The sequence below is a fragment of the Eptatretus burgeri genome, chromosome 6 (genome assembly GCF_056783735.1).
Source record: "Eptatretus burgeri isolate ZD-2024b chromosome 6, Ebu_testis_v1, whole genome shotgun sequence".
Classification (NCBI taxonomy): Eukaryota; Metazoa; Chordata; class Myxini; order Myxiniformes; family Myxinidae; genus Eptatretus; species Eptatretus burgeri.
In genome coordinates this window covers 111,686,221-111,711,309 of record NC_140966.1, presented here as the reverse complement: position 1 = coordinate 111,711,309, position 25,089 = coordinate 111,686,221, and the positions used below count along the sequence as shown (strand labels likewise).

Below are 25,089 nucleotides of genomic sequence, written 5' to 3'. Positions count from 1 at the left end.
ACTCGGGCCTGTTTCTCGTTCGCTCGTGAGCACGAGGCTCTTGTTGATAGGGTGTGAAGGTGTCCATCATCTCCTGGAGTCCGAAGTCGGATCGTGGATCTGAATCGCACATTCAGCGTTCAGAAAATTCCACAAATCCCGGAGCAAGTGTGTCTACTCTCAGGAAAGGCAGAAAACACCATTTTTTTGGACAACCTCCTCAAACCTGTCTCCTTCAAAGACTTGGGGTGGATTCTGTTAGCAAGCGGCTTGCTGATGCATTCCAAGCCAGTCATGCAAGCCACTCGCCTATCTGCTCGGCGAGTGGAGCAAGCGAAATAAGAGAGCTGTTCGTTGTACAGTATTAGCAAAAATGGCCGCCGCTGTCTGATTCAAACCGGTACTGCATGTTCAGAGGCATACCTGTTATTGATCCTCCTAATATTATTGAAATGTCCATTTCATCCTTCAATTTTTACTCTACTTTACATCCTCATTCTTCACGATCTACAAACAATCCCCACCCCCCTCGTCCCCAAAATGCACAGTCATGGGGTCCATAGATGAGCCTCCTTCTGACTCCCCATTTATTTATATTTCTTTCCGTCTTCCTCTGTGGCCGCTGCTAACACAATACATTTGTTTGGGGGGATTTGTCACTGGAGGACCGAGTCAAACTGAAAACGAAGGCCCGGGTCAAGCTGAAAACGAAGGCCCGGACGGCATTTGCTCGAGTACCACACAAGCGTTGTTTACATCGAGACCACCATTTTGTTCAGCGGTGTCGAGCACTTCGTTCTGTCGGGGTGCTTGCTTGAGTGCTTTGAATCGAGTGAGCCGCTTGGCGAGTGATGGCAAGCTGCGTGCTGGCATGACACACTTCTGGTCGTGCCATTACAGTCGACATCAAGTCGTTTCTTTTCTCTAACGTCCTGATCTCAGATCACCAATTTGCTTTCAGACATTTTGTACCCTGGACATGCTGCTTCAACTTTCCCAACAATGGATCGATGCCCTCAATGTCAGACATGAGATCAGCCTCTCTGGACATGTCTTGAGTGTTTGGTATCGTCTAGCATCCCGCCTTCATCTCCAAACTCTCTGCTTATGGCATCCAAGGCCACTTCCTCTTATGGATTACTGACTTCCTCCAGCCCCATATTCAGCATGTAGCTCTTAACGGGATCCTCTTATCTCCTCTCCTTCTTAAGGCTGGATTGTCCCAAGGCAGTGTATTGGGCCCAGTCTTGTTCTTCGTCTTCATCAATGATATTTCTGATTCCCCGGACAATCCTGTCTATCTCTCTGCTGATGATTCCTCCCTCTGCAGTATCACCTCTCATCCTTCAGACAGGCAGGCAGCAGCCTCTTCCCTCAAGACAGACCTCTCAATAGGAGCTATGCTTGGTGTTGGCTTAATGGTTCGGGTGGCGGGCTTGAGATCCAAGGATCCTGAGTGCAAATCCCGCCCGTCCATTGAATTGATACCAGGTGGGGTTGACTCTGCCTGTCATCCTTCCGAGGTCCGCAAAATGAGTGCGAGGTCCACAAAATCTAACAGACATGAGTCTGTTAGATTTATCACGCATTGATGTTTTAACAAACGATGCACTTGTGTTGTGCGTATAGTAACACACCGAGAGTACACGCAGTCCAAATGGAGTACACAACCAATGCACCTTCAGCTCGCCTTGGGTTACACGTGCTGTGGAGACGGAAAGTGCTGTGCACTTCGTGGTTCAGCTCACCTGGGCGGTAACTCCAGGTGGAAGAGAATGGCATCTCGTGTGAATGAAACCTCGGTTCTCTGAATCGCGACCACATCCTCGTGGACACGACACGCTTGTATTAGGTTAACCGAGCTGTCACCTGTGGACTATCTCCACTCCCACGTCCTTCAATTTCACACCTTTCATTGTCTTTGCCCACGTCCCACCAACCGTGCCACCACAAGAAAGTTTGGCAAAACACTTTGGGAATAAAGGAGTGATTTAAAAACTGCAGTAGCTGGGTGTAATGGACTGGTGTTCTGGATCGTGAGATGACCTTGTTAACGAAGGGTCTTCACCTCATAATCACAGCCCCTTTGGAAAAGCTTTCACGGCACCTACCCTTGCTCGACTTGTCAAGTGAGCTGTGACTCTGCCAAGGGCGTGGGTACAGTTCATCGTGTCTGGTTTTATTTTTCCAGTTATCCTGTCCGTGCCAGTTCACGGAACCAGCAGCTTTGTTGGATTTTATGATCCCTACACCTGCAACAAAAAAAAATATCGGGGATATTTCAATCGGGTCTGTCCGTCCGTCACGCCATCTCCTCCTCAAATGTTCGGCAGAAGTTCACCAAACCTGGTAGTTATGATCACCACATGAAATATGTAACGATTTTTGGATTTGAACCCCAGTTCTTGCCCCAAGGGCTGGGGACTTTGGGTTACAGGGGTGAAAGCAGGAAAAAATTGTCAGATTTTGATATTGAGTCATTCCTGGTGGAACTTTTTCACATTTTTCAACTTTGCCTGAAATGGGAAGCGTGGGGATTTGCGTTGGTGTAAAAGTGGCGTCCTGTCAGCAAGTCCTCTCTTTTGCTCCAATGAAGGGTGAATGCCCGAAACATTGGCTTCACCTTGGTCTTACCCCCACCTTAGTTGGCATACCTGAATCGCTGACCTGTGATTTTATCTGTTTTACCTGTGTGCCAACGCAGATCAACACCAGCCTTTCCAGCATGATCAGTTTTTCATATATATATATATATATATATATATATATATATATATATATATATATATATATATATATATATATATATATATATATATATATACACACACACACACACACACACACACACACACACACACACACACACACACACACACACACACACACACACACACACACACACACAGTGTATTGAATGAAAGGGTGTCGAGATTTGAGCCTGGGCCAAGCGTGTGGCTCGAAGGGTGGTGGCCTTGACAAACCAGTTTGGCAAAGTGTGTTTTTCATTGTCATTCCAGAATTAATGCGCTTATGGAAGGACTTGCATGAAAGAGTAAACAGGATGTAAATGAACATAAGATGTGACTTAAGCTGTTTGGTATGTGCAGTACAGGAAAGATTATTTATCGAAACTTTTGCCTCCGAAAGGCAAAATCAAAATGATTCAAAATAATGAATTGATGATCTTTATGAAAAGGAAGGAGGAAGAGAGACAGAGCCAGAGCCAGAGACAGAGTGAATTGTGAAACGGAGTGTTGAAGGTAAAGATATTAACAAGTGTGCCTCGAGGTATGGGAGGGTGATGTACAAATTATGGGAGATGGAAAAGTCCCACAGCAGGAATGGCCGTAACTTCCTTGTTGTTGAAATACTCAGAGGACGAGGAATGTATGAGGAACCAGAGATGTAGAAACCACAAACAAAAGGTGTGGGCAACTCACCTACATCTCCATACCTGGGCACTGTTACAAACACTGCAGCAATATATCCGTCAAGTGAGAATGCCCCCCCCCCCACACACACACACACCACCTGAGCAAGCATCACACACACACACACACACACACACACACACACACACTAATAAGGGTGCAGTGCCAAGTCCCACAAAGGTGTTGATTGGAGTTGAATTGGCAGCAGCACTCCATGATGGGGCTCAGGTTTCCATTGTGTTATTGAGATACCACTCAGGGTCAAGGTATGCCGAGACCCACATACTATTCAACCATAAAGGTGTCACTACCTGTATGTGAGGTAAAGGACTTGCTAATTAAGTTTGGGTTTTATAACCCAGGAGGTGTGTGTGTGTGTGTGTGTGTGTGTGTGTGTGTGTGTGTGTGTGTGTGTGTGTGTGTGTGTGTGTGTGTGTGTGTGTGTGTGTGTGTGTGTGTGTGTGTGTTGACGACGATATGAAGGATGGAGATTGTAGTTGATAGCAAGAGGAACAACAGATTGTAAGGATACAAATTTATAGTTTCATCACAAGAAGCACACAGGTAGTAGGTTTGGCTTACCGTGACGGAATGGAGATCGAGTCGATTATGACAAAGGAACACGTATGGCTACATTTGCATGCGTTAAACTACCTGTTCCTGCTTACATTCTAACATATCCACCTTCTCTCTCTCCGCTCCCGGTGAATCCTTCCCAGATGAGGATGAGGAAGATGCTCACACAGAATCTCCGATGGAGTGCTACACCATCATCAGATCGTAAGTGTTGTTACCCTTATTCTCCGTCTGTACATGAACTCGGTTTCGAGCTTACCTGTTCACTGTGTTGTTTCACAGGTGTGTTGACGGTGGGGATTTTCAATTGGCTTCACCTGTCGAGTTCTGACATTTTGCTAACGTGTGAAAACAATGAACAGTGTCAGGATCCAGAGCTGCACAATGAGGATAATTGAAAATACAGTGCACAAGAAACAATACGTACCAGATCTGTCGCTCAGATCGTACCAGACCAGACCAGATCAGTTCAGACAATACATATACATACCAGTTTGATCTGTAATCACCTATATATCCATCCATCCATTGGGACCATACTCTGTGCAGAGCATTGGTACTGCCTAAGCAGTTTCCTTGGCTAATGGACACAATCCTGGATGGGTCGCCACTCCGACACAGGATACCAGCGAGCTGGCACTCATTTTGCTAACCTCAGAAGGATGACTGGCAGAGTCAACCCCACCTGGTATTAATTGAACATCTGAATGGGATTTGAACTCAGGATCCAAGGATCCCAAGCCCACCACTCTTACCATCAAGTCAACACCAGGCATGTATGTATGCATGTATGTAATGTATGTATGTAATGTATGTATGGCGGCCGAGCGTTTAACCGCTGGAGCGTGCCGACTATTATAGGTCAATTCGTTTGGTAATTACCTCCCAGTCTATCTAGGTTCGGACAACGCTGGATCACTGGAAGGAAGGGACAAGCGCGGACAGGTTGGAACCTCAACAATGCAATTTATTAATAAGGAAATAATTAAATTAAAAGAACTTTCTATTTTCATGTGGTGAAAATAAGTTAATTCAAATCCATCAAAATAATCGCAAACAAATGAATAATCAATCAGGCACTGATAGAAAAGGAGACAAAGAACAAATGCTTATCTGGGGTTGACTTAATTAAACATGGACAAGGGTACCCAGCAGATCATTCGGGTGGGGGGGGGGCAGAGAAATCGTCTCGCTCACCAAATAGAAGTCGTACGTCAAATAAAAATGTCCTGAAATGTGTGAGCGTGTCTTGTCCGTTGCCATTGCCCAGGAACCAGGGATGCCAAGAATCAGGTACGCCAAGAGCAGGTCTCGAGCAGAAGGAGCATTAACGGTCCGAGTGTCACCCGCCACCAGGAGCCACCAGGAACCACAACCGACGGACAGCTGTTAGGAGCTGTGAGACGCTGAGAGGGGCTGAGGCTGTCACCAACTCACTGGCGCTGACTGACTGGAAGAGCTGTCCGACTGACACCGACTCACTGACTGGTAAAGTCGTCTGACTGGTAAAGCCATCTGACTGATACCGACTCACTGATGCCAACTGACTCACAGACTGACTCGTTGACTGACCCGCCAAGAACTGACCTCTCGTCGTCCTTTTTATAGGCGGCCAGTCTTGGCGGGCACAGACTCCAGCCAAATCCACCCCACCCCATTTGCGAATTGTTGCCATGACAACCCGCATCTCCCGCGATTATTCCTGACTTACGATACCATGGTGGTGGTGCTAGACGAACGGCAGAAAGCAGCCATTTGTCAGAATCACCGAGCGAAAGCGTGAAGCGCTCATAAAACGTCAACAACAATGATCACCTCAACGTTCAGCCCGATATGAAAAAGAGCCAGTTAGCGTCGATAGAGCTGCTGAACGGGGTGTCAAACGTCGATGGCAAAGGTGGGTGTCGAGCCTCCGTTGGGTTAACGGCTATCTCACGTGTGTGAATGTGTCTGTCGTAGAGAGAAAAAGGAGCTTTCCATAAGAGAGGGAATCTATTCTTTACCCTTCTCAATGCATCACATTTAGAATCCCACCAGACATGGGGAGAGGTCTATCCTGGACATGCATTTAGGGAAATAACTATCTGAGGACCTGGATGTTTGTATGCATTTGATGGATCGGATTCTGAAATCCGTAACAATATATATATAAATATATATATATATATATATACATTTAGTATATGTATACACACACACACACACACACACACACACACACACACACACACACACACACACACACACACACACACACACACACACACACACACACACACACACACACACACACACACACGCACCTCCCGTCATCGTCTTATGGCCATTTCCATGCTTGCATGGATAAGCCATGGTTCACCTAATGGCTGCTTTCCAGGCTGCATGATCCCGTGCTAGCCCTCTTGTTAGACCTTTCACTCGGGGATCATCTCTCAGCCACACATCCCATGTTTTCCTGGGATGGCCTCTCGCTCTCCTTCCATTAAAATTCATATTTTTATACTTCTTCACACAACTACCCGACCACATCCTTTCCACACGTCCAAACCATCTCAACCTACCCTGACGCATAACCTCACTCATGCTTTCTATACCTAACCTATCTCTTAATTCCACATTTGATTTCCTATCCTTCAGTGTCACATCACACATCCACTTCACCATTCTCATTTCATTTCGTTCACACCTCCATTCATCCTCCTTTTTTTTTGATCACCCATGTTTCACAACCACACAACATCACGCTTCTAACGCAAGCTGCATGAAGTTTTCCCTTTAATCGGAGAGAGGTCCCTCTTGATGTCAATATGGGTAACGAGTCCCTAAACTTCCTCACTCCACTTCTAATTCTTGCAATCACTGCTGCCTCCACACCACCACCTGCACCGATCATATCACGAAGTCACAGAATTTATCTACACATTCCAGAGATATCTCCCCAAAAACCCAAAAACGGACTCCGCTCTAACTGGAGTCACTTGTTTACCTGCGCAAACAGCACATTTGAAGTCAGGTGCCACCTGAAGTCCACCCCTGATGCCACGACACCTCTTGTGCACCCAGCAGTTGCAGGATTTACACAATATTGAATTGCTACAGACAGCACAGGACCACCTCCCTCTTTATAGATCCTCGTGGAGGATCTCTAAGTCTTACTCACGTTGTTGTTCTTCTGCTTCTTCTTGTGGACTTTTTTGTTTCACAGCCTGCAGTTTTCATCGAAACTTCCTGACACTTGGCGTACATAGGTAAAAATACCCCGCGCAGACAGTAACCGTCTCCGATTTTGAAAATCCCTCCTAGAAAAAAAGTTATGACGTCAAAATATCTCCGCTAATGGAAATCGGCAAAGAAATTATCTCCGAAACTAGGCGAGCTTTTTGAATTCTGTTTGTGGGAATCGAACAGGGCATTAGCAGAGATGAATTACCGCACATACGATACATCACTATGACGTCATATCAATTTTTATGACGTCATTCCTCTTTTTTGACTTTTTTGTTTCACAACCCAGAGTTTTCATCGGCCAGATGGAGGCCACTGGAGTACCGGCGGAAAGTGGATGCAGCGATGTGCTAATCTGGCACATGCTCCCATACCTGACCTGACCAGTCCAGCATGGTTCGCACCTTAATTTAATGTAGATGTTATTCCCCAACAATCTGTTTCCTAGCCGGTACCTGCTTGGCAGTTCTGCTCGGCTGCATCTGATGTGTTAAGGTGATCCGGTTTGAGCAAGTGCGTGCTGTAGGCGTGTCCCCCGGTAATTTGATCACGTGACCTTGAGGTGAATGGTATTCATCAGACGGAGAACTCTAACTCACACGGTCGAGTTATTGGTGTTCATGGTCGATTAGCGACCCGCCACGTCATGAAGTTACTTGTGTGTGACAGTCTGCGATTCCGGAGAGTCTGGTGGGAACCTGAGGTATTTCACCCCTCGTGGTCTTCGCCCACAACCCTTGGTCCGCAACAATATATACTCGTTTTATCTGTCATAAAGCACCGAATATGACTGGTTTATGGGCTTTTTGTCAAATAAAGCACCTAATATGAATGGTTTATGAGTTTTATTGTAGTATAAAGCACTTAATATGAATGGCTTACGATGGCTCCAGACTTGAGTTTGAGCAGTGACTTACCTGCTTTCTTTGGTGTCACAGTTAGCTGGATGACTGCGATGACTTTTGTGATTGGATGTTGCTGTGCAGGTGCTGTGCCGATAGAAGATTCAATAATGACAAAGCCTGCAGAACGTCGGAAAGACCGAGAAATGTTTCAGTACGTCGTCGTGGTGTCGTTACGGGAAGGAGATCAAGGAAGAGGTTATGCTCCAGAGATTATCTACCAGTATCCCAAGGTACACCTGCTTTAAATCCTTAAATTATCTACCAAAGGTTATCTCCCCATCTTGTATTCCCGTGGAACTGATGTTCCTCCCAAAAGGCAAACACCTACTTTTTTGTGAACAAAGTCAAGGCTCATTGGAGAGCTTGAACTCTGAATGGATCATGACGCAACATAATAAAAGTAACAGCACAAAAATGGGACCAAACGCCAACAGCAGGGTTGAAGAACAAAATAGAGGAAGACTTGGATGGGGGATTATCTGAGATAGTGGAGACCAGCTGTCTTGGAGATCTGGAGGGAAGAATGAGATTGAAGAAAATGTGGAAGTTGGTTCCACAGGTGCAAAAAAGGAGGAACGAATTGGTGGAAGTGAGCAGTGATCCTCGATTTTGGGAGTTTCACCAGAAAGGGGGTTTATGGTGGACCTCATCCGCCCTTCAGAATACTTGGGGGAAGGAGGGGCAAAGCACGGAAAGAGCAGAGGGGACATGACCAGAAAGGAGGCAGTGGAAGACAGAGAGGCCATCAAACTGATTGCGAGGTATAGTGACTGGCCCATGGACTCAGCTTTATCACTGGAGTTTCCAATGATCCTGAAGGCCTTGGTTTCCAGAGCATCATGCTGAGCAAGGTATGAGGCATGGGCTCCAGCCTCGAGGGAAGATCAGCACTCCATCAAGCTGTGGATGAAGGCCTTGTATGTGGAGAGGAGTTCCAGTGTGCCAAGGAAGGACTTTGGATGATGGATACCTCATCTCCTACTGGCTTTGGAGGCCAACTTAGTAATGTGCTTTGCCCAAGAAAAACAATGGCTGATGCTGAGACCCAGGAGTAACTGAACTTCCTCAAGAGGTTTGTTTCGGAAGTACAGTAGATGGGAGGGTTTGTTCGATAATATATACATATATATATATATATATATATATATATATATATATATATATATATATATATATATATATATATATATATATATATATATATGGAGAGAGAGATGGGATGCCTGAATGTATTGAAAGCTTGAGATCTGTCTCAAGAGACGACCCTGATCCCATGTTTGACACTGATGGTCTCCATCCATTCTTGGGAGAGTACAATCACTCAGGCAGTATGTCAAAGGTGGAGTGACCAGGTCTGAATCTGAAATGATCATCTGAGATGAGGCTATTGTAGAAAAGGAAGGATTTTATGTCAATTGCGATGATAGATTCTATGACCTTTCTGTTGCTTGGAAGTAAGTAAGCTGATAGGTCTGTAGTTAAGGGGGTCTGTTTTTGCACCTTGTTTATGTAATGCGGTGATGTTGGCTGAACTTCTCAAGAATCGCAAATTGGACTTGCGGAGGTAAAGATAATGGGATGGGTGGAAGGAATTTTTGTTGAAGCACCAGGAGGAGGGTTGATGGAGCAAGTACTTTGGTGGGAGACTTCCAAGCAGATGGAAGATGACCAAGGGCAAATGAGAGAGAGAGAGGAAGTTCAAGAGCGGCAGAGCAGGTTTTTTTTTTTAGGACACGTGAGCTGTTACGTCTTTTCCAATTTCAGAATCGGAGTTGAGGGTTGACAGAAACTTCTCCACCTTCTCAGATGTAAATGATACAAAGTCCAGGAGTAGTTGGGTGCAACTGGGTAGGGTGGTGTGGAAGGATTCAATTCTTCTCTTTCGGACTCTGAAACCATCTGGCAAGGGTGAATGGGGTTCGGGGGCGGCAAGCATGAGAAAGGGAACTGCAGACATGGCCACTTTGGGAGGGAATGGGTGATGCACACGCTCAGATCATGATTGCAGTTTGGGAATACGATGCCGGCCGTGAGAAGGAGAGGGTAACAACAAAGTTAAGACAAAATATGAAGAGGCCGAGTGAATGGAGACACAAGCCTATTACTTTGATCATACCTTTCGTGCACCAGTGAGTAACCAGATTCTCAAAATACGACATTCCTTTTTATGCTGTCGTATAATTGTCCTTGGACAACAAGGCGTCTGCTGCAATCGCCTTTCGCGAGTTATTTAATTACCATCAGACAATGGGTGCCAGCAGCAAAGCGTCCTTCTCTTGAGCAGCAGAGCAGTTTCATTTAAACATTGGAAATACTACTTTGGATATATTTATATATATATATTTCAATGAGATAAAGCACATGAGATTTAGTAAGGTACCATTTTATCTTACTTGTATATCATCTACATCACGATGGAGATCAAAAGGCTGCAAAAAGAGATTTTACTGACAGTCAATTTGATTCCGGTACAAAAAGTAACATATTATTCTATACTGTAAAAAGCAAAGGATAACAAAATTAAGAATACGTGAATATAATTAATTTTATTTCTTCCACATCGGGAAACAAGAGTGAGGGGTTGGGGACACAAGATTTGGAAACAAACGCAGAATTGAGGCATTCGGCCTTCTCACAAGCGGAGTCCGTTGTGGTGTCATTTGAAGTGAGGGAAGGGATGGAAGGGGAGCATACACCAGAGATGGACTTGACAAAGTACCACCAGGTTTTGCAGGAGAGAGACAAGTTCGAAAGTTCATTCTTGAGGATGGACTGATGTTGTTTCCTGGCTTTCCTGAGAGTGGACACACACTTGTTACGAGCTTTGTGGAATGATCTGAGATTGCTTTCCAGGAAGAGAAAACAAGTCGTTTCAGAGCAACTGCCTCACCACGTGATTCATTGTACCATGGGTGGGAATCGGGATCGGATTACTGAAGATTGATGGGATGAATCTGTGCATAATGGAGAGAGCAGGTTTCTGTGGAAGAATTCCTGTGCTGAGTTAACATCGGGGCAGTAGCTATGGATAACCAGTCCTGAAGAGAGATGGCTGCTTGCAGTCCCTGCCAATCTGGTTGAGTGAAATGCCAGACTCACCTGCACTGGGGCAGCTCTCTGAGACGAGACAGAAAGATATTGACTCTCATAAGCATATAATCAAATGAACCAATTGAAGCAAAGGAAGAGCAATAAATATTTGTGGATAAGGTTGTCATAAAGTCCAGAAGGGAGGATTTGCCATTGACAGAAATCTGGATCAGAACGTTCACAGGTCGAGTCAGTCCCATGGAGTCACAGAAGTCCTTTGGTGAAGTGCCATGACTGGTGAGAGAGGTACCAACACCCAGCCAATTAGCATCGTGAAGTGTATGGGAGGTAACTCAGGCAGCGATATTAAACACCAGGGCTCAGAAACCGCCATGCAGCTTCTTTTCAGGATCGCACTTGCTGACGCTGCTCCTTTGCAAAATGGCGCCGCCTTCTTCCCCGATGGCACAACACGAGGCTCCAAGGCGCGGTCTCACACGAGACAGCTGAAAAGTCAATGGCTTGCATCTTGCTCTATCACGCGGGCAAATCCGCCTCAGCATAACCGTAAGAATTGTGCAGCCTTCTTCACCATGTCGAGGGGAAGCCAGAAAACTGAGACCCCTCCCGTCTCCAAGCGAGTACATCACAGAACCTCACTTCCCACTCCTGTTTGTCCCAACCGCCGATCCTGACTCAATCCTCATCTCTTCCCTCTGACGTCTCCCCATCCATCATCCCCTCAGGGAAGTGGTCTCGCGAGTTATCATTTCTGGAGACGGGGTTTTCGCTTGCTCGGAAATGTCCAGCTCGGTCGTTGTTGTTTTAAGGACATGATCCCTTTTTATCAGGTCAGGTCAGGTATGGGAGCATGTGCCAGAACAGCGCGTCGCTGCGTCCACTTTCCGCCGGTACTCCAGGAGCCTCCATCTGGCCTTCCCCCAGGCAGATGCCAGGCCAATCCCCATCTCCTTGAGATGCTGGTCAACCTGCTGCAACCACGAGGCACGTGGTCGGCCCATTGGCCTCCTCCACTCATGAGACTCCCTCGCTGAGAGAATCTGGTGAGCAGGATCAGCGTCAGGAAAACGAGCCACATGTCCATACAGCCGCAACTGACGCTCACGGACCATGCAGGTAACAAATCTCATCCGAGTCTCTCTCAGCAACCGCTCATTGGACACAAAATCTGACCAGCGATAGCCAAGGATTCTGCGAAGAGACCTGGTACCAAAGGAATTAAGTCTCCGTCTCAGATCCTTGGTCAGAGTCCAAGTCTCGCATCCATAGAGCAAGACTGGAAGCACCAAGGACCTGAAGACTCGGACTTTCGTCCTCCCGCACAGGGTACCGGCAGCGCCACACCCCATGATCCAGTGAATCCATGACTCCCCAGGCACGACCCAGACGTCCATTGACCTCTGACTCACAGCCAGCAGAGACATGAATATCACTGCCAAGGTAAGTGAATCTCTCCACGACCTCAACATCCTCACCACAAACAGACACAGACAGGACAGCAGCATCCAAGATGTCATTGAAAGCCTGGATCTTAGTTTTGACCCAGGAAACCCGTAATCCCAGCAGCTCCGACTCCTCATTCAGCACCTCGAGGGCCCCCAAAAGGATGTCTAAAGTCTCCGCAAAGATGACTACATCATCTGCGAAATCAAGGTCCGAGATCTTGACATTCCCAAAGGATGCACCGCAGCTTGATCTTTCCAACATCCTCCCTAAAATCCAGTCCATACAAGTGCTGAAAAATGTGGGGGCCAGTACACACCCCTGACGAACTCCAGTAACAACTGGAAATAAGTCAGAGATGGTACCACCACACTTCACAGCACTCTCAGTACCAGAGTAGAGTTCAGACATCAGATAGATCAGTTTTGGTGGCACCCCACGAAGACCAAGAATCCTCCAGAGGACATCCCGATTCACTGAATCAAACACTTTACAGAGATCAACATAGGCTGCAAGCAGCCCCTGCCGAAACTCTCGTCTGCGTTCGGTGAGGACACGAAGAGCAAGGATATGGTCATTCGTTGACCTCTTTGGTGTAAAGCCTGACTGCTCTGGACGCTGGTGCTCAAGCAGATGGTGGCGAACCCTATCAAGAATTATCCGAGCAAAGACCTTGCCCAGCACTGAGAGCAGCATCACCCTCGGTAGTTGTTGCAGTCTTGGCGATCACCCTTCCCTTTCCAGAGAGGGACAACAAGGCCCCTCTTCCAGTCAGTTGGGATGATACCTGTGTTCCAGGCAGAGCCCAGGACTGCATGCAACGACACGAGTGCAGCATTTCCACCAGCCTTGAGAAGTTCAGCATGGATGCCACAGATCCCTGGAGCTTTACCCCGTTTCAACCGGTTCACCACAGCCCGTGTTTCCACAAGCGAAGGTGGACCACAGTTGATTGGAAGGTCAGCAACAGGGATTGTAACACCATTGACGTCCAACTCGACAGCTGGAGATCAGCCTGGTACAACCGCTCAAAGTAACCGGCCCAGCGGGCCTTCACTTTAGACTCCTCTGTCAAGAGCCCACCACTCTCTGCTCTAACTGCAGTGCTCCGAGGGATAGGCTTGGATGAACGCAATGCGCGAATTCCCCTGAAAGCGGGATGAGAATCACCTGTCCACAGGTGATGCTCTACCCCCTCACAGATTCCTCGCACATAGGCCTCCTTGTCCACCCTTAGTGCACGTACTTGAACAGCTCAGCTCTGCCATTCAGCCTGGCCCTGCGACTCTGGTCAATGGTATCCAGTGTCCCTTGAGACACAAAATTCTTCTTTGCCCTGCGGTGAGTTCCAAGACATCCACCGGCAACATCAAGGACGGTGGTCCTGAAAGCACTCCACAACTATCCAGTACCCCCCAAAGCACCCAGACCCCCCAACTGTACACTCAGCCTGTTCGCAAACTCCTCAGCTACTCTCTCATCCTTGAGCTTGCCAACATCCAGCCTAGGCTGGGATGGTACCATTCTCCAGGATTTAAGGTGCAGCTTTAGAGTTGCTACAACAAGCCGGTGGTCAGTATTGAGGAACTGAGCACTCCGGTCGACCCTGCAGTTCTGGATCATCTTCCAGTGACCGTCAACAAGGGCATGGTCAATCTCCTTTGCCACACCACCATTGTTGGAATACCAAGTCCAGTGATGAGCTTGTGGGCGCTGAAACCATGAACCAGCCACCCTAAGTCCATGACTTTTTGCAAAGTCAAGGAACTTAGTGCTATTCTGGTTCATAGTTCCTGACCCATGGGGACCAACACACACCTCATAACCATCCCTATCAGTTCAAGTCGATGCATTGAAATCCCCCAAGACTAGAAGTGTAGCTCGTCTGGGGCACTGATCAACCACAGACTCGAGCGTGGCGTAGAATGTGTCCTTCACGGTGAGGTCACTCGCCTCAGTCGGAGCATAGACAGAGACCAGTGAAATGACACCTAAGGAGTGACGAATCCTTAGTCTCATAATATGCTCATTGACCGGTGTTACCTCAATTATCATTGGGGTCAGTTTATTGGACACAGCTACAGCAACTCCTTGAGCATGGTAACCATCAGAGCGACCAGACCAATAGTAGGTGTAACCACCCACCATTATCTCGCCGTAATCCGGTCTCCGAACCTCAGAGAGTGCTGCAATACCGATGTCCAAATGCTTGAGCTCAGATGATAACAGAGACAGGTGATCATCCTCTCTTAGGGATAGGACATTCCAGGCACCCACCCAAAGGGACCGCCTCAGGTTAACCCAAAGAGACCGCCGTCTGGTGGACGACACCTCAGCACCACTCCGACACACTCTCCCGCAATCTGACCCAGGGATGTTACTCCGTGGTTTCCCTCCTTTCATCAAAGATTGGGGGTCCCGAAGGCTTTGCCCCAATCCCGTCATCCGGTGAGCTGCCCTGCGAAGGGAAGCTGCACAGGAGGTACTCCCACGGAGTGTGTTTTCAGATTTCTTTGCGTTTTTGTGTTTTGCGAAATGAAGGATTTTACGGTGGCCGGAGTGCAAATCCTGACGCCAACCTCCTAATAAAAAAGTAACCCAACTGCAGGAGAATGTCCGCAGACACAGTTGGGCACTCGATATGGATGGCCGTTGGCTCACAAGGAGCTCCTCTGCCCTTTGCCCTTTTTATCGCTGGTCTTGTAAATGTGAAAAGATAGGAAAAAGTCACAGGGGGCAATCAAATACTGGAATAATTTAACCTTAATCCATACCTAATTTAACACAGCACCACCTCCCCATGTGGCGACGCGTAACACTGAAGCTCACAGTTTCCCTACTTAAGTTACATCGAAATGTCTCCTACACATCTATGGGCCATGCTCGTCTATACAATCCTACCTTAACAATAAAGTTCCTCCACTTACCCCACAAACACAACCATATATATACTTCGAATGCTTAGAAGCATTACGATAACTAATTTTGTGTGCTCCTTCCATGTCCGACATGCTTTATTCTCGAGGTCTCTGGTGTTGTTCCATTGGAAATGATGCATTGAAGCTCCAAGTCCTGCTTCTTCCTTTTCGAACTGGCATTTGCATGATTAAACACAAATTTTTGTGCAAAGTAAATCGATTATTAGTTTTCCAACAACGTAAATCGATTATGATCTTTCTAATGGTACCATTTTATTATCTAAGACAGCAGAGATCCTTTAGAATAAAGCATCACGGATGGACGCACACACAGACAGATGCTGCTTCTTTTAGTAATTCAAGATTCTGTGAGGTGGAGCTCTCACTATCTGGTACACGTTACAAACTTTATGTTGTAGGGTTCCTAAATATTGTTGCGGTATTCGCGCCCGCCGGCGTGCTGACGGCCACGTAACTCGAATCGCGGCACGTCACCCACCGGACGGACAATCCAGTCGTGACCCTCTCGGACTAACGCCGGGAACCAGTCACGGGTGGACCTTTCGGTCTCACCGCGATCGAGCCAATCAGCCCCCGCGTGGGATAGGGTTGCTCGCCAAATTCGACCTACCTAAGTACCCACGCGGAGGGTAGACCGGGCGATCGCACCTCGCCGCAGGTCGACTTCGGACACGGGCCACTTGAGCGACCCGTTCCGTACTATCAGAATAACCGAGCGGTGTTATCGTCGACCTCGACGGTTCGATTGAGTATCGGCGTATTCAGCCCACTACCAACCCTTTACGTGAAGCAAGATGAGGATTCAATGGGAGAAATGACGGCGAAGCGGGAAACAGTTCAACACAAAGCACATTTATTCGCGGCACACGGGAAGCACACATTCAATTCCACCAAAAGCACACAGAAAAGACACAATGCAATTTACACAAAAAGCAAATATAAAAGCGAAAACACAATGCAGAGCTAATACCGACTACCGAGCACACGGCAACACTTATACAATTCTATTTCACAGACGGCGCCGACAACACATACCCAAAACCAAGGAAAGAATACCCTCAAGGATGAGGCGGGCCTGAGGCCGAGACCGGGTCGCGCCTACCCGTCTGGTGATGAGACGCGGAGCGGCGATGGCACCTCAACTCCGCGGGCCTCGTGGGCGGTGTCTGGTAGGGGGTGGGAAAGGGGCCCCCTTGGTCGCACTATCTCAGCGCGGGGGGAAACAGGAGGGGGTTGCTGATGCTCGGGGTATAGAGGATCTTTATTATCCCGCGACGAGCGTCTCCACCTCGGCCAGGTCGCGCTGTCGGCCTCCCTCGGGTGCAGCTTCCTGCACGACGCGAGCACCCCCTCGTCTGGTGTCGCCGCCTTTCCACAGCTCCGTCCCCTCCGTTCCGACTCCAACGCACACGACGAGCAGCTCCACCGCCCGCGAAGTCTTGACTCTCTGTTTCCGACTCTCCTACTCTCCTACTCTCCGCCTCTCGACTCTCCCTCTCTCCGACTCTCCTCGTCACTCTGGACTCTCCGACTCTCCTCGTCACTCTGGACTCTCCTGGACTGACGAACACGGTCCTTTTATCCCCCCGTAGCTTCGCCTTTGACCCCCTCCCTTTGACCTTTCACCTCGCTCCCCATTGGCCCGAGAAAAAGTGGGCGTGAAGGCTTTTTGATCCATAAATTTGCATATATCGATCGCTCTGGAGGCGGGGCCAAATCGCCCCTCGCTCACCGATTGGACGGCAAAAAGTGGGCGTGTGTCGTTTTTGATCCGTTTTTGAAGCAGAAAATCCGTGATTTTGTACACGCTGTTCGACGCGCGCCCTGCACGAGTCCAACACCGGTACCCACAGCGGGGCAAGAACGGTGGCGATGCTACGGTTGCGAGGTGTGACGGGAAGGTCGTGGCGGTTGTGGTGAAGTGGCGTTGTGGTTGGTGGTTGATGTTGTGGTTGTGGTGGTAATCATGGCGGTTGGTCCAAAATAAAGATAGTAAAAGAAAAACGGCTATCCTGAAGAGTCGCAGCACGCATAAATGACATGTATTCCCACTAGACAACGGGTTTGGACCTAACTACACATGTACTTACCGAGATACCTCACCTCAGGGACCTGAATGGTGGTTTGCGAATTTGGTAACCACAACACTACCCCCTCCCCTTTTTACAGACTCGTCCCGAGTCGTCAAATTTTCGTGTGCCATCATGTGTAGTTTTCCCCTAGTACATTTTACCTACGGATCCCTGAGTGCGACATTCATGGTATTCGTGTCCCCAAAATAAATAACCTGAGGGCTGCGTAACTATCTAAACAAACTCACTCACACGGACGACTTAAATAAAATTGCCGGCGCTAGACAGACATGCCGGGGGCGCACTCATATGTACAGTACATCTTAACCTTAACTTACAAATTTTACACTAAACCATGGCCCAGGATCATTGAACTCTGCAAAAAGAAAGCAGTTAGCAGGGAGCCAGGCTGCCCGCATGCAGTCTCTGGCTCAAAACAATGCAGGTGACAGGGAACGTGGCTGGCTGCTCACACGCAGTCCAAGGCCTTCCCTTTTTGAACTGAACGCAGTGAACCACAACGGTGCATGGGCTGCACAAACGCAGTCTCCGTGCCAGCTCAAGTGGCACACGCAATGAGCACAACGAATGGATGGGTGAACACAAACACGGTGCACGGGCCGCCACTGCAGGCCCGTGTTGTAGCTGCCAACAGGGCAGTTCTCGCAGCTTGCAAACTGTTGCTTTCTGATCCTGGCGCACATGGAAATGAACAAGGGGGGGGGGCAAAGCAAAAATTGAACGGGGCTGGTGAACGTGGGCAGTGGGCATGGCATGGCAAAGGCAGCAGGCAAACACAGCCCGCAGAAGAAGGCCGCTGCAGGCAAACACAGCCGGCAGATGAACTGGCCGGCACAGGCCTTGAAGAAAAACAGCCAGCAGATGAACTGGCCGGCACAGGCCTTGCAGCACACAGCTGCCGATGAAGTTGGCCGGCCTCCGCCTTGAAGCAAAACACGGCCAGCCGGCAGGTGAAGCTGGCCAGCCTTTGCCGTTCAGTGGAGGTTGGTGGAGGGAGTGCGGTGGTGCTGGCCACTTGGAAGGCGGGCTCGGACCTACCTACCTGTCTCCCTCCCACCTATCGCCTTTGCCTGTCACTGTACATACCCACTCCCTTAATTTGTCAAACCCCAATTTAGCCCCAACTTAATTTTTTTTCTGTTGTTTTTATTTTTACTCCCCCACTATAAATCGTCCCCTAACCCCCTTTATCGTCCTTGTTCGGCTAACCTATCCTGTCACCTAGCCTACTCCCAACCCCTACGTTCCCTTCCCGGAGGGGAATAAGGGAGAGCTAACGTCCTGTGTCGAGGCCCAACGAAGCCTCAGAATGGCCTCCCCAGAGTTCGGCGATCTTAACACCAAGTGGGTCCAGCGGCCCACAACGACAGCGAGGGGATGGATGGTGCGGAGGGGTACATCTCCTAATCTACCCTAACCATTTAACTGTTAAACTACCCCGGGGCTTTCAACAAGCGCCTCGCTTAAACTATTGGTTCTAACAACCCAGATTCCCGTCGCCTGTGTTGGTGTCCTCACAATTTCGGGCCTCAACCCCCAATTTTCTCTCCGTGCCCTCACACGGTCTCCTGGCTGGGACACGTGGCTCCCTTTGGCAGGCACGACCCTCTGCCGATTCTCCGCTATGGCACCCCGGGCACTACACTGCCTCCGAGCCTACCAGCTCCCTAACACCGGGGAGTGCCCCCATGGCACCTCCCCTGAAACGCACACGTGGCAGGCCGGCCTCCGGGCCCCTTTCCGAGGGTCACCCGTGCCCACAACACTGCCCACGCGGCCACGGTGCCCCGGGCCCCCGCACCAAGCAGGCGCACCCGTGCCCACTACGCTATCCCGGCCCCCATGGGCCCGCCAGCCTACCGCGGCCGACTAGCCTGGTGCCCGGGGTACCCACTCAGCGATACTCACCTTTCGCAGCCACACTCCCAACCCGTCAACAGGGCTCCTGCACCCCTCCAAATGGGTCTCGAGCCTACACTCCCACCAACAACAAAACGACCTCCATTTTTCAATTTGACTAACCCAGCTAACTCACTCTACACTGACCCCGGGGTCCCTTGGGCGGGAGTCACTCCTCCCCCCAATCACTCATCGCACCATGCATTCCCCATTCGCTCCACTCACACAGACCCGCTGGCCTCACTCACTCATGTCTCCACCTCACAACTCACCAACTCTTCAACACACACACCACTGAACTCTGCCATCCTTCTAACTACATCCCCTAACTAACTCGTGCTCCCACGTCGTCCCTTACACTATAGCACATTCCTTTTAACACTACGTAGCTAAGCTACGTCCCCCCTACACATCCATAAGTCTGTCCATGTCTCCAAATAAATCATTTTATTTCCCAACCTAAATCTCGCTACAATCCCTCTATCTAATCCATTCCACGGACTCCATGAGGACTTACCCCTGCCCCATGGAGTCGGTCTCGCTAAGCTAACCCTTCCCCCTAACTAGTTTTGATCCTGTGCCCAGGTCAAGGGGGTCTTCCACCCCTTGTCCAGGAATCCTATGCACCCGAAAGTGAGGCTTGTTTTTTTTTTTTTTTTCATGCGCAGCACCTGCGCGGCAACTCAGAGCTCGCGCACTTTACACCTGCCCGTGACGTCATGCAGCTGCACGTGTTCCTCGTCCCTCCTTGGACGGTACCATCCGGCAGAGATACCCCTCCTGCCGGATTCCAACCACACGTGCAGCCATGACGTCACCGTGCGCATAAAAAAAAAACACAAGCCCCACGTCTCGAGGGGTTCCCCACGCGAACACATGTGCTTTGCCCGTTGGAGCTTAACACACACGATCGCGTGGAGAACCCATCCGGTCCAAATCCGTTTACCTGCCTAAACTTTGTCCGTCCGCGGGATCGGCAAATCCACCGCTGGCGTTTCCGGACCGGGACTTCACTCTCGCAAGCGAGCACGTGGTGGTCTCGTGCGTTGCACAGCACGGACCGCGTGCTCACTGCTGGGCGAACCCGGCACGGTCCTCGAAACAACCACAGCCGCTACTCGGCTTTCTTTCTTTACATGTCGCCGTCGTCGCCATTCGACCCACGCACACCTGCGTGTCACGACGCACACAGTCCACTCCATCACATTCACACCGGGAGATGCGGCTGCGTGCTCCCGCATGCCAACCGACATCTCCCTCACATACCGCTCTCTCACACACACGGTCTCCCTTGCACACAGCGACCTTGCACACGGCCGTTCACTCACGCGTGCGGGGGCACTCACCCGCGGTGCCTCACTCGCACTCCGTGCCTCATCCACACACGCGGGGGCACTCACCCGCTGTACCTCACTCATACACACGGCGACACTCACACACGCGGTCTCTTCCACACACGGTGCCTCACCCACACACGCGGGGGCACTAACCCGCGGTGCCTCACTCATACACCGTGCCTCATCCACACACGGCGTGCTGGGAAGCACACACTCCGGCACCATCGCCACCACACCACTCATACACGGGGTCGCTTCCACACACGGTGCCGCACTCACACCTTGCACCACACACACAGGGACAACCACACTGGGGGTTCGTGTCCCCACAAGGGTCTCCGGGGCCTCTATACCCCCCAAGCTTTCCGTGCACCCGTTCACAGCACTCCTCCCCTCAACCTCGCAAAGCACGACCGAACTCACCTGGTCGTGACTCACCTCAAGGGGGCATACTCCCTCCCCTCGTTCCTGGAGGAGGCCATCCAGGTGCTCGCACTGGGTCGCTACACGCTCCGCGAGCTCACCCCCATTGTCCTCCACTACCTCCGTGTGTGTGTGTGCGTCACTTACCCCGTCCTCACCGTGCAGTCTCTCCTCTATCGTTCCCTTCCCGGCTACCGTCACTGCCAACTCTTCACCCTTTACCTCCCTTGTCTCAACTATTATTATTTCCTTTGTCGTCACCTCGTGTCTCGTCTCACACGTTTTGGTCTCCCCATTTAATTTTTCCCTCTTGGTCACCGTCGATTCCTCTGTCACGACCCTCGTCCAACACGCCCCCCGAATTATTTTTTCACCCGCCTCCACCGCGGGCCTGTCAGCCGTTGCACCCCCTTCCAGCTCGTTTGCTCCCACACGTGGAGTCGCCATTCCCAGCTCCCTGGTCACGGCCTTCATGCCCGCCTGCAGGCATCGGCCCATGTTCTGCGTCTCACCCCGTAGCTCTTTCATTTCTTCCCTCATTTGCTGTGTATTCGCATCCATCGTCGTTTTTAACTTCATTTGTATTTGTATCCATCTTTTTGTTCATTTGTTGTGTATTCGCATCCATCTTTTGTGTATTCGCATCCATCTTTTGTGTATTCGCATCCATCGTCGTTTTCACTTCATTCATTTGCTTGTTCATGTCTTTCATTTCGTTTTTCATATTCGCATCCATCTTTTCGATCATTTTCGCATTCATCTTTTCGTTCATTGCCGCCAGCATGGCGCATAGCTGGGCCATGTCGGATGCACTCAGCTGAGCCGTTTCGGCAAGGGTTGGGGAAGGGTTTTGGTGGAGAGGGGGGGGGGAGGTGTCATACACTGCCGCACCCATTTCGGGCTCTGGGTTCAGTTGGGCGAGTCCGTGTTCCTGCACAATCAACATTTCCTGCTCAGGGATTCCATCCTGGACCATGGATTCTACACATTCTACATCCATTTCTAATACCCCCGGCTCCCGCTCGCCTTGAGACGCCATCTTGCTTCTCGTGAAGGGTTAATTTAACTCGCTCGTAATTTGGAGGGAATCGGGGGTCGCTTCTCTCACCCCTGGACCGATTCCCGTGAATTTCGCTGGAGACAGGAGAGCCCGTTGTCCCGTTCTCCAATACCATTGCCGCGAGGAGGGCGATGAATTTGTATCGCACTCCTGACACCAGTGTTGCGGTATTCGCGCCCGCCGGCGTGCTGACGGCCACGTAACTCGAATCGCGGCACGTCGCCCACCGGACGGACAATCCAGTCGTGACCCTCTCGGACTAACGCCGGGAACCAGTCACGGGTGGACCTTTCGGTCTCACCGCGATCGAGCCAATCAGCCCCCGCGTGGGATAGGGTTGCTCGCCAAATTCGACCTACCTAAGTACCCACGCGGAGGGTAGACCGGGCGATCGCACCTCGCCGCAGGTCGACTTCGGACACGGGCCACTTGAGCGACCCGTTCCGTACTATCAGAATAACCGAGCGGTGTTATCGTCGACCTCGACGGTTCGATTAATTATCGGGCGTATTCAGCCCACTACCAACCCTTTACGTGAAGCAAGATGAGGATTCAATGGGAGAAATGACGAAGCGAAGCGGGAAACAGTTCAACACAAAGCACATTTATTCGCGGCACATGGGAAGCACACATTCAATTCCACCAAAAGCACACAGAAAAGACACAATGCAATTTACACAAAAAGCAAATATAAAAGCGAAAACACAATGCAGAGCTAATACCGACTACCGAGCACACGGCAACACTAATACAATTCTATTTCACAGACGGCGCCGACAACACATACCCAAAACCAAGGAAAGAATACCCTCAAGGATGAGGCGGGCCTGAGGCCGAGACCGGGTCGCGCCTACCCGTCTGGTGATGAGACGCGGAGCGGCGATGGCGCCTCAACTCCGCGGGCCTCGTGGGCGGTGTCTGGTAGGGGGTGGGAAAGGGGCCCCCTTGGTCGCACTATCTCAGCGCGGGGGGAAACAGGAGGGGGTTGCTGATGCTCGGGGTATAGAGGATCTTTATTATCCCGCGACGAGCGTCTCCACCTCGGCCAGGTCGCGCTGTCGGCCTCCCTCGGGTGCAGCTTCCTGCACGACGCGAGCACCCCCTCGTCTGGTGTCGCCGCCTTTCCACAGCTCCGTCCCCTCCGTTCCGACTCCAACGCACACGACGAGCAGCTCCACCGCCCGCGAAGTCTTGACTCTCTGTTTCCGACTCTCCTACTCTCCGCCTCTCGACTCTCCCTCTCTCCGACTCTCCTCGTCACTCTGGACTCTCCGACTCTCCTCGTCACTCTGGACTCTCCTGGACTGACGAACACGGTCCTTTTATCCCCCCGTAGCTTCGCCTTTGACCCCCTCCCTTTGACCTTTCACCTCGCTCCCCATTGGCCCGAGAAAAAGTGGGCGTGAAGGCTTTTTGATCCATAAATTTGCATATATCGATCGTCCTGGAGGCGGGGCCAAATCGCCCCTCGCTCACCGATTGGACGGCAAAAAGTGGGCGTGTGTCGTTTTTGATCCGTTTTTGAAGCACAAAATCCGTGATTTTGTACACGCTGTTCGACGCGCGCCCTGCACGAGTCCAACACCGGTACCCACAGCGGGGCAAGAACGGTGGCGATGCTACGGTTGCGAGGTGTGACGGGAAGGTCGTGGCGGTTGTGGTGAAGCGGCGTTGTGGTTGGTGGTTGATGTTGTGGTTGTGGTGGTAATCATGGCGGTTGGTCCAAAATAAAGATAGTAAAAGAAAAACGGCTATCCTGAAGAGTCGCAGCACGCATAAATGACATGTATTCCCACTAGACAACGGGTTTGGACCTAACTACACATGTACTTACCGAGATACCTCACCTAAGGGACCTGAATGGTGGTTTGCGAATTTGGTAACCACAACAATATAATATTGTATGTCGTACCGGTTGATTATCGAGTAGTTACCAATTTGTTGTTGTCACCACCTCGTGTGATCAGACGGAGCATCTGCAGACGTGGTTACAAAAGGAGCACGAAACGTTGCATCGCTCCATCCCGCTCTTCTGCTTCCCTGATGAACAATATGTACCCAGCAAGGATGTGCAGAGGTAAGGACACCATCACGGGCCTTGTGCACCTGCCCTGAGACATCCATTCCACTTAAATTAGCCTTATGAGTGTCACGCTGCGATATGCTGGATGATACGGTAGGAAGGATGATTGGTTAATAGCAGGTACAGCTGTAACTGAGTGTCAATTTATTTTATTATGTTGTTTTTTTGAAAGGCGGTGGGAGGGTCTACCTGCTCGGGTACCTTCTTGAGTAAATTGCTCGATTGGTATTTATGCAGCATGTCCTCAGCTTACAATCCACCCTCTCCTCTTTATCTCCTTCCTGTCCTGTTCCAGTGAGACCTTCTCCTTTGTGCTCACCAACGTCGATGGATCGAGGAGGTTTGGGTACTGCCGGCGTTTGCTGGTAATTGCGATTCCCACTCGATTTCCCTTTTAAGTTGACTTCATACCTGTACACAAGTAGGTGTTCACATGGTTCCTGCGAGCTTGCTTATTGCAGGTACCAAATGTTGTAATCCATGTAAGCCCCCGCCCCTCCCCCTCCCCCTTCCTACCTCATTCATGGATACCACTCTTCACTGCACCCCTTCTACCTGTACCAGCCCCCAGGAAAGAATGTACCTGAAGTTTACTGCATCATCAGCCGGCTTGGTTGCTTCGATCTCTTCGCCAAGGTTGGA

General features: G+C 50.0%; 1 protein-coding gene across 8 annotated transcripts in view; it reads left to right on the top strand.

Annotated features, from left to right (window-relative positions):
- Window positions 1–25,089, top strand: part of LOC147025630 (DENN domain-containing protein 2D-like) — a 45,139-nt gene that overhangs the window by 5,242 nt on the left and 14,808 nt on the right. For 7 of the 8 annotated variants that reach the window (XM_085886804.1, XM_085886802.1, XM_085886803.1 and 4 more), the window contains 5 exons: window positions 4,133–4,193; window positions 8,201–8,349; window positions 24,332–24,441; window positions 24,743–24,812; window positions 25,012–25,083. In XM_085886804.1, coding sequence (XP_085742930.1) covers window positions 4,133–4,193; window positions 8,201–8,349; window positions 24,332–24,441; window positions 24,743–24,812; window positions 25,012–25,083 — 462 coding nt within the window. Of the gene's footprint in view, window positions 1–3,296; window positions 3,477–4,132; window positions 4,194–8,200; window positions 8,350–24,331; window positions 24,442–24,742; window positions 24,813–25,011; window positions 25,084–25,089 lie in introns of those variants that run through there. The other variant, XM_085886796.1, reaches the window with a different exon arrangement.